Raw genomic sequence first — 15340 nt, forward strand, 5'->3', positions numbered from 1 at the left:
ATATCTAGGACCCAAGTACTAATAGAACTTGGTGTACTTACAATCAAAATATCATTGCCTTCTTCTTCATAAAAACTCTCTTGTACCTCTATTGCATTCATATTACCACTTGATTCCTTGCTCTCGCTACCCTATTTCGGCTTTGAACAATCTCTTCTAAAGTGCCTTTTTGTCTTTGTAGTAATAATATCGTCACCCATTAGATTTTAATTTGGAATGTGACATGTTTCCCCTCTGACGATTCTTGCCCCTACTTACCACAAGAATGGAAACTGATTCTTCCTCATTAGAGTTAGATACCTTTTTTTTAGTTCTTTGAATTTTAAAGTATCCTTTACATCACTAACCTATATTGAATCTTTACCATATATTATTGTATCAACAAAAGTTTCATATGAACTGGGCAAAGAATATAAGAGAATGATGGCTTGATCCTCTTCTTCAGTACAAATACCAACACTTTATACATCTATAAAAATTCGATTAATGTTATTAACATAATCTCTTACCTGAGTATTCTCCGTCATCCTTAATGTATATAAACGTTGTTTTTGATACAACCAGTTTGTAAGAGATATCTTCTAAAACTTGCTTTTCCAATACTCACTATAAAGCATCAATAGTTCCTTCACTGATAACTTCTCTCAACACCTTATCAAAAAAGACTCAATAGAATCGTACTAAGTGACTTTGACATAATATCAGCCTTCTCTCCAATAGACAAACCCACCGACAAATTGTCTTCTCCTCCAGACTTTGATACGCATTCTTGCTGCACCAGAACAACCCTCTTCTTAACTTTTCATAAAGTAAAGTTATTAGAACTATTGGATTTTTCAATATTGAATCTATGAAGTGACATCTTTATCAACAAATAAATATCTAGAATCTCAAATTTGTAATCTAGGCTCTGATACCGCTTGTTAGCGCAAAAAAAAAAATAAAGAAGAAAATAGAAAATAACAATCACACAAGATTTTACGTGGTTTGATATATGTGATCTACATCCATGGACAGAGACATAATTTTATTCAATATGTTTGTTGTGAGTTTATAATAGAGCTATCACTAATATACATAGTGAACCCTTCAAATATAATTTAAGTTCTAATCCGTTAAGAAATTAGAATTCTAATCCTAGTAGGAAAACAAGTGCCAAAAAAGGATTTATTATCCTAATCCTAATAGGAAATCAAGTTGCAAATATAGATCATAACACAACAAATGGCGTATGTAACAATTTTTATACTTCTAGCAATTTTATCCATTTTTTATATTCATCCAATTGATATCCATAATACTAAATATATTTGATAAAATAATAAAAAAATAATAAAAAAATAAATAAAAATTTGTTTAAAATTATATTTTTAGAAAATAGAACGAAATGAAATTTTTTTATTACAAAAACTTATAATACGTAATATCGTAATATGTTTCGATTTATAGGTTTAGTAATATTTTATCCTATCATAAAATTGTTTTTGTATTTTTTTATAGTAGTTAGTATGAAAATAAATTATAATTAGAAATTTCAATATTATCAACTGTCATAATATTCTATAATATTACAAAATAAATAATATCTATTAGGGTTAATTTCATATAAAATCACCATCTTTACACATTTTTTTATTTTAATTACATCTTTTAAAAGTTGTCACATAAAGGCCTAATATCTTAAAAAAATCGTAACCTTTTATCCCCTTTTCAATCCTACTCTGACGTTGACAATCAGTCGATTTTACTCTATTTTGTATTTTTTTTCATTTCAATTGTACCCTAAACATAAAATTGATCTTTTTTTATTTGGCAAAAGTTAAAAAAAAAATCTAAATCGACCTTTTTTGCTTTAGATTAACTTTTTATATTAAATTGACCATTTTTGAAGAATTGTTTTTGAACTTTTGTCAAATAAATAAAGGTCAATTTTATATTTTAAGCTACAATTGAAATGAAAAAAATACAAAATAGGGTAGAATTGACAAATTTTCAACGTTAGGGTAGGATTGAAAGAGAAATAAAAGGACAGGTTTTTTTTTAAGACATTAAGCCACACATAAATCACCACTTTTTATTTTTGTTGCAAATCTATCACCGATGTGAAAATTCGGTGTCTTCTCCCTCCCAAAAAAATATCTTAATCTGATCAATATTTTAATTAAAATAAAAAACACCCTCCTCTTCCTCTTTTCTTGTCGATTCCGATTGTCGAGCCAGCAAAAATACATTGAATTTTCACATCGATGATAGATTTGCAAAAAATAAATAATGAAAGGTATTGATTTATATGACAACTTTTAAAGCATGATTAAAATGAAAAACGTGTAAAGTTGATGATTTTATATGAAATTAACCATATTTATCAATATTTAGATCTTTAGTAAATAAAGTTAAACTATAAGTGTTAAATTGTAAATTTTAAAGATAACAAACAAAGCAAAAACTTTTTTTATGTCCTTCAAATTTAGATTTTTTTCCTTTTGATGAATGAAAAATATATTAAAAGGTCATAAGAAGTGGTAAAAATTCAATCATCAAGGGTTTACACACAACACTGGCACACATAAGGTGGTACACTATACGGTACGGTTTAAGAGGAGAAGGAATACCATGCTAATGCATGAAAAAGAAATACTAAATAGAATCCTGAAGAAATCCAGTCCCCAATAGAAAAATCCAGAATTACACAATTTATAATAAAAAGAACCTTCAAAATATTGTTGCAAATGATGCAGTCTCTGCAATAGAACTTCTATGCTGAGTTATTTTTAATTTCTTACTTATCAGATTTTCCAAATAAGAACGATCCAAAGTGTCATCCAAAAATTATCATAATTACCATTCGAACTAGAAAGGTCTAATAATAAAAAAAGACATAAAAATAGTTTAACATTACCTAAGACATTCTAATCTTTTAGAGCATAACAATAAAAACATTACGTGCTTCAAAACATAATTTTTTGACATGAACTTATTTTATCATGTAAAATTACGAATTATTTATTTATTGCATAATAAATATTAAAATCAATAATAAATATTATATTAATTGGTTATTTTTAACTAGACTTCAAATAATAATAAAAAAACTTAAAAATTATTTATTAATTAATCACATTTATGAATGTAAAGTATCACATGTTATATATCTCATGCCATGTAATATTAAGAAATTTATAATCTTATATGATGAATGATAATTATAAAAATATATAATAATTAAATGATTCAAGGGCACATACTATAATTGAAAAGTAGAAGAAAAAGATGACATATGCCAGAAATGAAATTTTATTACTCATGCATGCTATAGAACTTCTATGCTGAGTTATTTCTTTCTTATTTAGTGGCTCATGCATGCTACATTGAAGATCTGAAAATTATTTAAATATCAAATTAATTAATTTAAATAAAAACTTACTAAATTTAAAATTGTTTTTATTATTTTGATGATTCTTTTATTATTAAATTTAATAAGAATCATTTGTTGTTATCAATTTACTACTAATTTTGTACATATTTTACCTCCGGCTAACCACCAATATCTTTTTTTTGCCTTTTTTTTGGGTGTCCGTCTCCTTTCTGACAATCCATCATAGAGTTTTTTTTTTCACATACAAGATATATTAAATATAATATTAATTCTATCGATATCTTTTTTTATTAAAGATAAACCTATTGTAATTGTTAGTGGAAATTAGGAGGAGCTAATTTTTAGTGTTAAATATTTTTTAAACAGACAATATAACCTGAGAGAGTTGGAGGTCGAACCCCAACCCTCATAGTGATAATAATAGAGGAAATTACACCATTTACCAAAAAAAAAAATGAAAATAATTATAAAACTACATGTTGATTTTTTTCATTTACAAAAATCGTAAAAATATTTACAAAAATATCAAAAAATTAAAAATAATTACAAACATAAGATGTATACTGTGAGTATAATGTCAGTATACTAATAGACTAACATTATATCAACATTATACCAACATTATACATATTGAGATTTTATTAATATTAAATAAAAAATTACTTAAATTACATCAAATCGTATCCTAAAAATTAAATTAATAATATACCAAAATTATACCAACAGTATATCAAGAGTATACACATTAAAATATACTGAATTTTTTTTTATCACACCAACATTACACCACATCGTATACTAAAAATTAAACTAACAATATACTAAAATTGTACCAACAATATACAAATTTTCTAGTTCATTACCAATTATACTGAAAAATACATATAAAAAAAATTATACATGTTATTAACTAGAAAATATATATAAACTTTTATAATCGATATACCAAAAATATACTGAAATTATACTAATAATAAACCAAATACTATTTTTAAATTATCTGATTTATAGTTTTAATATTACAAAGTTATACCATAATTATACCGACATTATACACATCGTACTTTTGTAAATAATTTTCATTTTTTGGTAGTTTTGTAATTAATTTTAAATCAGTCGTATTTTTGTAAATAAAAAAAGTTTACAGGTATTTTTATAAATATTTTTAAAATTTTAGGTATTTCTGTCATCGTCCCATAATAATATAGTTAGAATAGCTGAGTCAAGACCTATATCCGAAAACCAAGACCAAGACCCATATCTGAGATCAAGAGCCTTTACCCTCCTTAACCAAGACCAAGATATGTCAATAACTGCTCTCGGAACCAGGACACCAGTGGTTGTCACAATAAACCTCTCCACAAGATACATTTTCCAGACCAAGATAATATTCGACCAAGATAACTAGTCTCGGCACCGAGGATACACACGAGTCTCCTGACATAAGAGATTACCTGATAATAAGAGTCTCTAACAAGGATATTCTTACACAGCACCCGCGTATCTCGTAGAAGGCAAAAATAAGCAATAATCGAATTTGCCACATCATTCTGGATTCTAACAAACTATGCCACGTTATCACAAGTACAACAAGAATCGCCACGTTGTTATTCCCTATAAACACTCCAAAATAAATAAAATCAAGGTTAATACTCTTTTTCATACTCTTTCATCACTCTTTCACTTCTACTTAAACTAATTTGATTGTCGGAGCGATGTTCTGAAATCCACTTCCGGCGTCACTACTAGAAAACTGCATTTTAGCAACAGATTTTTCCGTTGCTAAAGGCTGAAATCCGTCGGTAAATTAAATTTTCCACTGGTAAAAGGCTAAAATCCGTCGTTAAATCAAAAAAATTCTGTCGGTAATTCTCTGTTTTCTAGTAGTGCGTGTTTGATCTAACAATTGTTTTCTCTATCTATACTTGTGAGTTATCACATAGCAAGTATAAATGTTTTTCTTTTTAGATAGACAATCACTAGTCTTTTCTCCGATTTTATCTAAAAATAAATTAACAATTTTAAGGGGTCCTTATTGGAAACATTGGGAGATTGTTTGGTTTATAATTGTTTGGAGGATTTGAAAAAGTAAGAATTCAAGAGTATTTCGGAGTGCAACCATGACTAAGGATACACTGATTTTCAATTGTTTTAACAAGACGACTTTTCTTTACAAAATTTGTGATATGAGTTTTTGTTAATCGGGTTTGGATGTTTTAAAAATCTTTGCTATATTTTGTTTTCGAACATGAATTTGTATCTGTTCCGTTTCTCATAGCCTAAACATTTAGTGTGCCACTTTTTGTGCAAAAGTTTTGAGTAGTGGTTTGGGCACTTCTTGTGACTTTTGATATACAAATTTATTCATAAAAAATTAAAAATTAAATCATAAAATATTATTAAAATTAATACATATCTATTTAACATAATATTGTTTCTATCTGTTTATCTATATATTTTTCATCAAACCGGTCCTATAATTAATTTATTATTCTCATTTTACCATTTCCTTTAGTATTTTTTTAATACCCGTTAATAATTATAAGTAATAATTGGAAGTCTGGCAATAGAGATTACACTCCGAGCTCCTTTGTTAAATTTTAGCAGATCTAATTACCACCAATATACCGTTTACTCTCATTTGGCAATCTATTTCGCCTCCTCGCATAAATTTTTTCTATGGACAACTATTCATGGTCGGGTAACTTATCTTTCTTTTCTTACTTCTCGAAATATTAACAAAAATGGAAATACTTGATGTGATTTATGTGGTGTTTTGGAGGATTAAGATCATATTCTTCTTCACCGCTCTTATGCATATTCAGTTTGGAATTTATTTTTTATTTATTCTAAATGTGGGTATTGTTGGAATATGCGAAAATTAAATAGGATCGTTTTAGACATATATTTTGTTGATTCCACAAGTTTGATTGAACTTTTGCCACTAAGTCTCAAATATTTTCACAATGGAAAATGCCTATGTTTCACCACCTAATGTGCCTTTTAATTGTGTATATTTGATAGAGGATTGAGTTATGATTCATTAGTTAATTATTTATTTATAATACATGTATATATAAACAACTAAAAGGTTCCATGAACAAGTGTAACTTTTTATTAAGTTACCACTTTTCATACAGTTGCAACCTTACAATAAAAGTATTGCACCCTTTTCATGCATATCTATATAATTAGTTTGATTCAGGTCAATTAATTATAGGCGATCCGACCCAAATATCACCACGTATTATTGAATTATGCCGAGGACATTCAACGATTTTTTATTGCAATGGTGATACTTGATTCATCCAAGGCGATACTTTAACTTATGGTGTTTGATTTGAGATTCAGTAATTAGGGAATTTTTTGGAAGCTTGCAATAGAAGAAATTTTCAAAATAAGAGTACAGATACCTATGCTATTGTTAATAGAGTTTTACTTGGGCATTTTTTTTACATGTAACGATACTAGATTCTCTTATTTTAGTATGGATTTTTTTAGAAATTCAGATTGTATTCTTTTGAATGTTGGTTCATTTTCTCTTCTTTTAAAGCGGTAGCTTTTAGTGCATATTTTTGTGTCACTTTTTGTGCGTAAACTCTTAAGCTAAGTGTTTTTGTCCAGCTTGTCACCGCTTTTAATATATTTTCATTGGATTGGGATTCCCTCAAGTTCAAATGAACTTGAGGGGGTTATTTTCACGATCTGCACCGTTCATTATACAATGAACGGTGTAGATTAATTTAATTAATATTATATTTTTTTTATCTATACCATTCATTTTACAATGAACGGTGTAGATCGTTAACATGACCCCCTCATGTTCAAAATAAACTTGAGAGAATCCCAATTCATTTTCTTTCATAGTAAAAAATTTTAAATACTTTATCTGTTTTACCTATCAAGGATATAATTTTCCCCCCTCTCTTGAATTTTTAACTCCGCCCTGATTAGAAATGTACGTTCAAATATCAAATATAAATTTAAAATAATTAATAAATTTACATTTATAAAAGATAATAATAAATTTATATTCATAAAAAAAAAAATTTAATTAATGTAATAATAAAATTAATTCGTAAACTAACTTACACACATCACTTTAGAGCCAATTGATAAATTTAATATTGAATATGCTGGAAACTCACATACTGGCACATGTACCTCCAGAATAAGAAATGTTTTTCTCTTTTAGGTCTGATATTCTCTATACACGAACTACTCTACAACCAAAACAAGAACGCAAATTGGATAAAAAAAACAAAAACAAAAACAAAAATAACTCCTACTTATAATTAAATTTTAACTCTCAATGAAAATTTAATTTCACATAATTATTTAATATGTTTGCATGCAATGTTATAAATTAATTATTAGAGAATTGATGAATTTGGCTGAGTGAAAATTGAGGGTGGTGCTGCTGTTGCTCAGGCCATGGCCAAAACCCTTGCTGCTCTTCAATTCCATTGAACATGTTGCACAAATTCTCTTCTTGAACCAGTGGATGATGATGACTATGATGATGATCTGATGATGATCTTGATGATGTCTGAAGAAGATGAGCCATGGTCGGTGGTCTTACAGATGTTGAGAAGAGATGTTTGGTAGTAAGTTGATGAGAAGATTGTTGTGGGCTTGTTGTAGTAACTGGAGTTCTTGATCTTTCATTGTTGTTGTTTGCATGATCATAACTGTTTTCACTTCCATTGCTCCATGAACCTTGATCAGTCTCTTTCTTCAGGTTTATTTCAGTCCCATCTCTTCCTTTCAAACCCATTAGCTTTGAGAAAAATAGCAAACAATGAGATACACTTCATGTTCTTGGTATGAATAAAAAGATGATGATAGTAAGAAGGCGAAAATGAATTTATCTATCCATAATCAATCGCGGAATTAGAATTTTATTTTAGCCCGGGATTAATTTTTTAGTGGTTTCGCCACTACCACCAATCATATTTGTCGTATATATACTATGTTCTTTAAATTTTTCTGGTTTAATTAAGTTCATTTTTGAATGCTGTCAAATCTACTCATAACTCGTTTGGAGCATTATGACCAGTGTCACGTGAAATGCTTATATGTAGAAACTGTATATTCTACTTGGTGTATATAACATTGCAATAATGTCAGCTCCAAATAAATTGTGAATATGTTTAACAACGCTAAAAGGATGATGGAACAAACTGGAAAAATTTACCATGATATATATATATATATATTAATGTTATTGGTAGATGTTTTTTTTAGTAATAAACACTAGTACATAATATGCTAATTAATTTTTAGTAGTTTCAAAATTGTTGAAATACTATATAATATAATGATAAATAAAAACTATAGTTCTCAGCTATTGTAAGAACTTAACTATAAATTGTAATTTAAAAAGTTCTTATTGTTATGAGTGATTATGGATTAGTGAAAGATAAATACTTACAATTATTATATTTCAATTACAATTGGATTTGTCTTAAGAATAGAAAGAGTTTAAGAAAGAACTTCAGAGAAAATGTTAAAATTCCAACTAAGTGTGTCAGCTAGAAATATTGCTAGTTGGCTTAAATTAGCTTCTTATTCTGATTATGTGCTTCTGACACTGACACTTATACAGTTATGATCAAAGTTAATAATGTACTAGTAATATTTAATTACTCAATCATATGCCAACACTTGTTTTTTAAATTAAGCAAATCTTCAATCTCTGAATTTCCAGGCAATGAGTAATCAATCCTCAAATCCTGATCCACTAGTTTGATGAAAAATTTAAAGTTAATATTACTATATATCATATCAAAAAACTTTGTTGATATAAAAATTCAAGGTAAGGTGGTATAGATCAATTTATAGTGAAATTAAACTTATATGAAAGTTAAATCCGGACTGCCTGAGAACACGAATGAAATAAATGATCAGATAAAATTTAGTTTAAACCTCGTTCCGCCGCTTAATATAATTATTTTTCAAGAAAAATGAAAAATTGAAAATGGAAAGTCAATGGCCAATTTAAGGATCTATGAACAAGAACCCTAATAAATTGTAACAAATGGATTAATATGAAGAGCCAAAGCCTGTGATTTCTTTTAATCTAAGTTGACTTTGTAATATAATTAAGCTGCAAAATAAATATAATTATGCATAGATGAAAATTATTACCTCAGATTGAAGCTTCTTGTTACGAGCTTGAAGGGCATCATTATCAGCCTTAATTGCATCAAATTGTTTCTTTAAGACATCATAATCTTTCTCCAACTGCTTTGTCTTCCATCTAGCTCTTCTGTTTTGAAACCAAATTGCAACTTGTCTTGGCTGCAACCCTAAAGCCTTAGCCAACTGCATTTTCCTTTCAGGTTCAAGCTTATTGCCTATCTCGAAGCTCTTCTCGAGGGCCTTCACTTGTTCTAAGTTGAGCCTCTTCTTCTTTTCTCCTAATTGCGATCCGTCGTCCGACAAGTCGTCTTCTCCGGGCACTACTTCTCGATCGCACTTTTCCATCCCGGAAAATGACATTGATCTCTTCATCAAGAAATGTGCTCCACCACCTGCATACATATAGTGTCACAAAAGACCTATGCAACACGAAAAACCCGAAACGCCAAAACAAAAAAATATCGAAAATTGGCAAAACGATATTTTTTTTATCAGAATAAATTGTAGATATAGAATTTTAGAATTTCATTTTAGACAGAAACGCCAAAACGAGAAAAAAAAAGTCTAAAAACAGCAGGAATAAATTGCAAATATAGAATTTTAAAATTTCATTTTAGATAGAAACAAATCACCAATTTAAAGTAGAACTCAAGAAGGCCGTATAATATAACAAAAAACAAACGATCACATTAAATTCATCATCATAATTCATAAGTAAACAAACCTATGTAGCACTCAAATCACGGAAATGAAAAACAACAAAATTATTTCTTCTACAAAAAAACAGATTAAAAATATAGAGTTTTAAGTTTTAAAACTATTTTAAAATGAACACAAAACGTCATTTCAACGTAAGATTTGAGAAGTTTTTGCACAGTATAGCAGCATACAAATCACTCATAATTCATCTTCATAAGTAAACACATCTATGCATAACTCAAATTGCAAAAAAATAGATTAAAAATATAGAAACGTATCAAAATGAATACAAAAAGGTAGAAGTTTCTGTAATACGAATCACTCTAAACAATGAGCTTTCTCTCACTAGAAACCATAGTTGCACAAAAAGAAGAAAAGGGGAGCTAGAGAGAGAAAGGGCAAACCAGGAAAAAGGTGAGGAGGGCAAGAGGGAAGAGAACTGAGTGAAGAAGGAGAAGGAAGATGATGATCATGGTCATCTTGGGACTGGAACAAGAAACCATGATGATGAGGAGGAGGAAAATTAGCCATTATTATTATTATTTTTACGGTGATGATGATTTATTTGAGTTGCATGAAACAATCATAAACTCATAAATACTTTTAAGGATAATACTATCATGTATTCTTGTAACTTGTTTTTGAGGATTCTCTGACTAAAAGGTGACAAGTTATAGGGAATTGAGAGAGCTGGGGGTGGTGGTGGTGGTGATGGGTTAAGTGCAGAGTCTCTGAAAGACAGCAAATTTTTTTAGATTTTTAGATTTTTAGAGAGAGAAACTGATTTTTTTTAAGATTTTTAGAGAGAGAAACTGATTTTTTTAGAGATGGAGAGAGAAGTGAAATGAAATGAGAGGTGTAAAATTTGTGTAATATGTCACCACACTAAGGGAGCTTTCTTGGACCCATCCTTTGATATGGGTCTCTCTCTGTCTTTGTCTCCCTTTCTCTCACATTTCACACACAAGTTTATTATTTTTTTATGCTTAACCTAATCATTTGACATTTACTATTAATCATTTGAGATTTACTTCTAGCCCAATAAAAAAAGATTAAAGTAATGTTGAGGATGGTTAAAAATTAATTATCCCTTTTTCAAGAGTCAATGGGTTGGAGAATTCCCCATCTTCTTAGTTGGTAAAAGTTATAAAAAATTCTCCTAATTTTTATAAAAGTATAAATTAAGTTTTTACTTTTTTGGATATAATTAAACTCATTTTTATTTTCAAATTAAACAAATAACTCTTTTCGTCCAACATATTAGAAATACTCGTAATGGCTGACATGTTTCTCATAATCATATAAAAAAAAGTTCAAAATACTTTTAATGTTTAAAATATTTACCAAAAATTTGAGGGGGTAAGTGTTCCAAAAGTAAACTATAAGAATTTATTTGTTCTATTTTAAAATAACAATATTTTAATTGTTCAATTTAAAAACACGAGAGCTTAATTGTGCCTAAAAAAAAAATAAAAGGACTGATTTGTACTTTTGATAAAAAAAATCAAAGGTTTTTTTATACCTTCTGCCTTCTTAAATTAGTTCTTCAATTATGTATAGACACTAAAAAACCCTTCGAGTTATTTAGAAAAGCCACATGAATTTTTTTTTTCATTTAGGCTTTTAATAGTTTAGATAGTGCATATAGTCAGAAAAAAAAACCACATAAACAACAGAAAATGTGAGGGATTAAATGGTAAAAAAATACACATTTGAAGGCTTAACCCAGTTGGCCAAACTCTAATGATATGTGTATAAAGTTGAGGGTTCGACACTCAACACATGGACAGTGTGCCTATTTAAAAAATGTGTAACATTAACTCCTGCTAACCCCCTTTAACAATTAGAGTAGACCATCTTTGACAAAAAAAAGATAAAGAAATTAAAAAAACGGTTGAAGTGCTCTCTGTGAAAAACTTAAAAAAATTCTTTTGCAACTAAGGACCCAAATGGAAATAAATAACTATAAATCTAATTTTTTTTAATACCCTTCGTTCAATATATCTTTCCAACACACTGTCTTAAAGTTTAATTTATTAAAAATGGCTCATCATAGAGTGACTTTAGATTGATATTTTTATACAAAGACATTGGAAAAATATCTCATGTTAATTTATTGATTTGAGTCTTTTTTTTACTATATGAATAGAAGAAAAATTTATTCTGAATCACGTATAATTTACTTTTCTATTCTTTCTAAAAAAAAGGGGCAAAGATACCCCTATCATTTAGGTATAGAGTAAGTAGACTTTTTTTTAATTTCAGATCTCAATTAAACCCTTAACATTTTTAAAACAAACCATATAAGCTCCTCTGTATAACAGTATTAACGAAGTGTTAATTTCCCACGTGGTCAAAAATGGGCAAATATGCCTCTATGGTTTAGGGCGGGAGCAAATAAGACTTATGAATTTTCGATCTCAATTAAGCCTCTAAAATTTCAAAATCAGCACATCGAAGTCCCTCTGTCTAACATCATTAATGAAATGCTCTATAATGTTACTTCATGCTTACACGAAATGTTCATATCATTTAATATCTCAGCAACAACATGTTTTATTACGGGAAAGATCATGATGTTCATATCGATCTATTATGCGCCTCTGCATCTAGCATTGGGTAGACAGATAAAATTTTCCACATGTTCTTATTTTTAAGTTCAAAAAGCATTATATTTTTTAATAGAGATTATTTTCAAACTTTTTCTATGTGGGGGCTTCATACGAATGGTTTATATAGTTCTTTTTTTTTACAAACAACACGTCTATTTGTCGTCTCTTTGAACCCAGTTGGAATCGATAGTTCGAACTTAACTAGGTTCGAAACAACGAACAGAGGTGGTTATAAAATGACGTGGCAGAGGTAAAAAGACGTGGTAAATACAGTGGACAACCAATAGACAAAAGAAGAAGAGTCGAAGAAGAAAGACGTAATATGGAAAAATGATTAAAAAGGTTTCTAAAATTTTATTTGAAAAATCAAATGATTTTAAATTTTAAAAAATGAGTACGTTGAGTGATTTTTTTTATCCGAGATATTATATGATTGGAAATTCCATGTAGGCATGGAGTAATAATCCAGAGCATTTTGTTAACGATGTTAGATATAGGAGTTTGGATGTGCTGATTTTGAAACTGCAGGGGTTTAATTGATATCGAAAATTCGTAAAAAACCTACTTGCTCATGTCCTAATTCCATGAGGGCTTATTTGCTTCCGCCCTGAACCATAGGCGTATATTTGCCCCCTTTTGGCCACATGAAATATATGACATGGACATTCCACATAGGCAGAACAATGTTTCGTTAACGTTGTTACACGGAGGAGCTTATATGATCTGCTTTTAAAACGATAGGGGTTTAATTGAGATCCGAAATTCAAAAAAGATCCTATTTGCTCTATCCCCTAAATGATAGGGGCATATTTACCCCTTTTCTCATTACATTTTGCTAGCCTTTTTTTAATGCATAAATATTTTTAATTAACAAATATTCCATTCTTTAATATATATATATATATATATATATATATATATATATATATATATATATATATATATATAACGAGGACGAAAGGATTCGAACCTCCAAATACCGGGACCAAAACCCGTTGTTTTACCACTTGGCCTGGCCATGTCCCATTTGAATTTCTATTAAACACTAATAAAAACTAATATTAATATTAGTTATTGTATATTATTTGACACTTTAAAAAGCTACTAAAGTTAGACTCAAATAGTGAATTTGTAGTTATTAATTCATTCAAACCTAAAATTTGAATGCATAAACAAAGTAAAGAATTTTTACGATCACCAGTCAATGTGCTTTTCTCTCATATTTTTCTTCGTTTATAATTCGATATTCCGTTGTCCTAGACGTATAGAAACCATACCAACCATTCTGAATTTGGTGGTTAAATTCTAATGCGGCAAAGATATTTCGGTAATTAATCCTTTGAGCCTATGGCAAGCACACAACCCATGTGTGACGAGGAAACTTGTCAACATGAAAACCCAGAATCCAAGGAGAAAAATAATCAACTAAATGCTGTATATGTCTCATACATACCCATTACCCTTTACTCTTTCTATAAGGGCTTAATACATAGTTTGACCCCTAAACTTTTACCCTTTTATCCATCAAACCTCTAAATTTAACGTCTCACCTATCGAACCTCTGAAGTTGTTAAATAATCCGATTTAACCCCTGAATTTGATAAATATGTAAGTATTGAACCCTTCGTGTCCACCTGTCACTTGAAACGTTCTAGAAGAAATTTTGTACGGAGGAGTTAAATGTTTACGCATTTATCAAGTTCGGGGGTCAAATCGGGTTATTTAACAAGTTCAGGGGTTCGATAGGTGAGACGTTAAGTTTGGAGGTTAGATGGGTAAAAGGGTACAAGTTCAGGGGTCAAACTATGTATTCAGCCTTTCTATAAATATAAACACCCATTGTGGTGGACCTTGCATTACTATCATTATTTTATTAATTGCTTACCCTGGCATTAGTTGTAGAATTTTTGTTATTTTCTAATTCTCTTATATTTTTTTAAACTATAAATAATTTATTAATTTAATATTAAAAATAATTTCAGAAGTTAAAATGTATTTATAGTGATATAATATAGAATATGATATTTGAATAAAAATATATACAATATCATTTAACAAATTAAAATAAAATTGCGAGTTATAATAACAATTTTTTCTTTAACTTTAATGAAGAAAAAAGAATAATATTTCATAATGACGGTAATTAATCTTTTAAAAAAATTAAAATTTAATCCGTCAAGAAAAACAAAATAACTTGCTAACTACTTCAAAAAAATGTAAAAATGACTAAATATCTCTATTTTTATCATTGAATCGTATCGATATTGAGATTCGCATTCTATAGGTTGAGGTAATTTTTTTTTATTATAATTAAAATATAAAAAAAGTTGCAAAATTTGAATCTGAATAGCGTTAGAAATGTAACTTTCGCTGTAATTGTTATTACCACTTAATATATAATCAATATATTTTTAATGTCGAATCAGGATCAACTAGGACAGAAATAAAGCATTGGGTCGTCGCCCCAGAATGAAAGGGACGATCTCATAGTTCTTGGTCTGTCATTTAA

General features: G+C 28.7%; 1 protein-coding gene across 1 annotated transcript; it reads right to left on the reverse strand.

The window, feature by feature from the left end:
* Positions 1-7548: 7548 nt before the first annotated feature.
* Positions 7549-11090, reverse strand: LOC126675416 (homeobox-leucine zipper protein ATHB-20-like). Its single transcript, XM_050370052.2, has 3 exons — positions 10624-11090; positions 9527-9912; positions 7549-8156 (listed from the first exon to the last, which is right to left on the reverse strand). The coding sequence occupies exons 1-3, from the start codon at positions 10748-10750 to the stop codon at positions 7743-7745; spliced, it is 927 nt and encodes a 308-aa protein (XP_050226009.1). The 5' UTR covers positions 10751-11090; the 3' UTR covers positions 7549-7742.
* Positions 11091-15340: the final 4250 nt, after the last annotated feature.

Source organism: Mercurialis annua, linkage group LG3 (assembly GCF_937616625.2).
Source record: "Mercurialis annua linkage group LG3, ddMerAnnu1.2, whole genome shotgun sequence".
Classification (NCBI taxonomy): Eukaryota; Viridiplantae; Streptophyta; class Magnoliopsida; order Malpighiales; family Euphorbiaceae; genus Mercurialis; species Mercurialis annua.

Excerpts from the sequence above, each read along its gene's own strand:
- LOC126675416 (XM_050370052.2), bottom strand. The coding sequence starts at position 10,750 with ATGGCTAATTTTCCTCCTCCTCATCATCATGGTTTCTTGTTCCAGTCC. Across the intron at positions 9,913-10,623 it reads CCCTCCTCACCTTTTTCCTG|GTGGTGGAGCACATTTCTTG; the intron begins GTTTGCCCTTTC and ends ATATGTATGCAG. Across the intron at positions 8,157-9,526 it reads ACAAGAAGCTTCAATCTGAG|CTAATGGGTTTGAAAGGAAG; the intron begins GTAATAATTTTC and ends TTTTTCTCAAAG.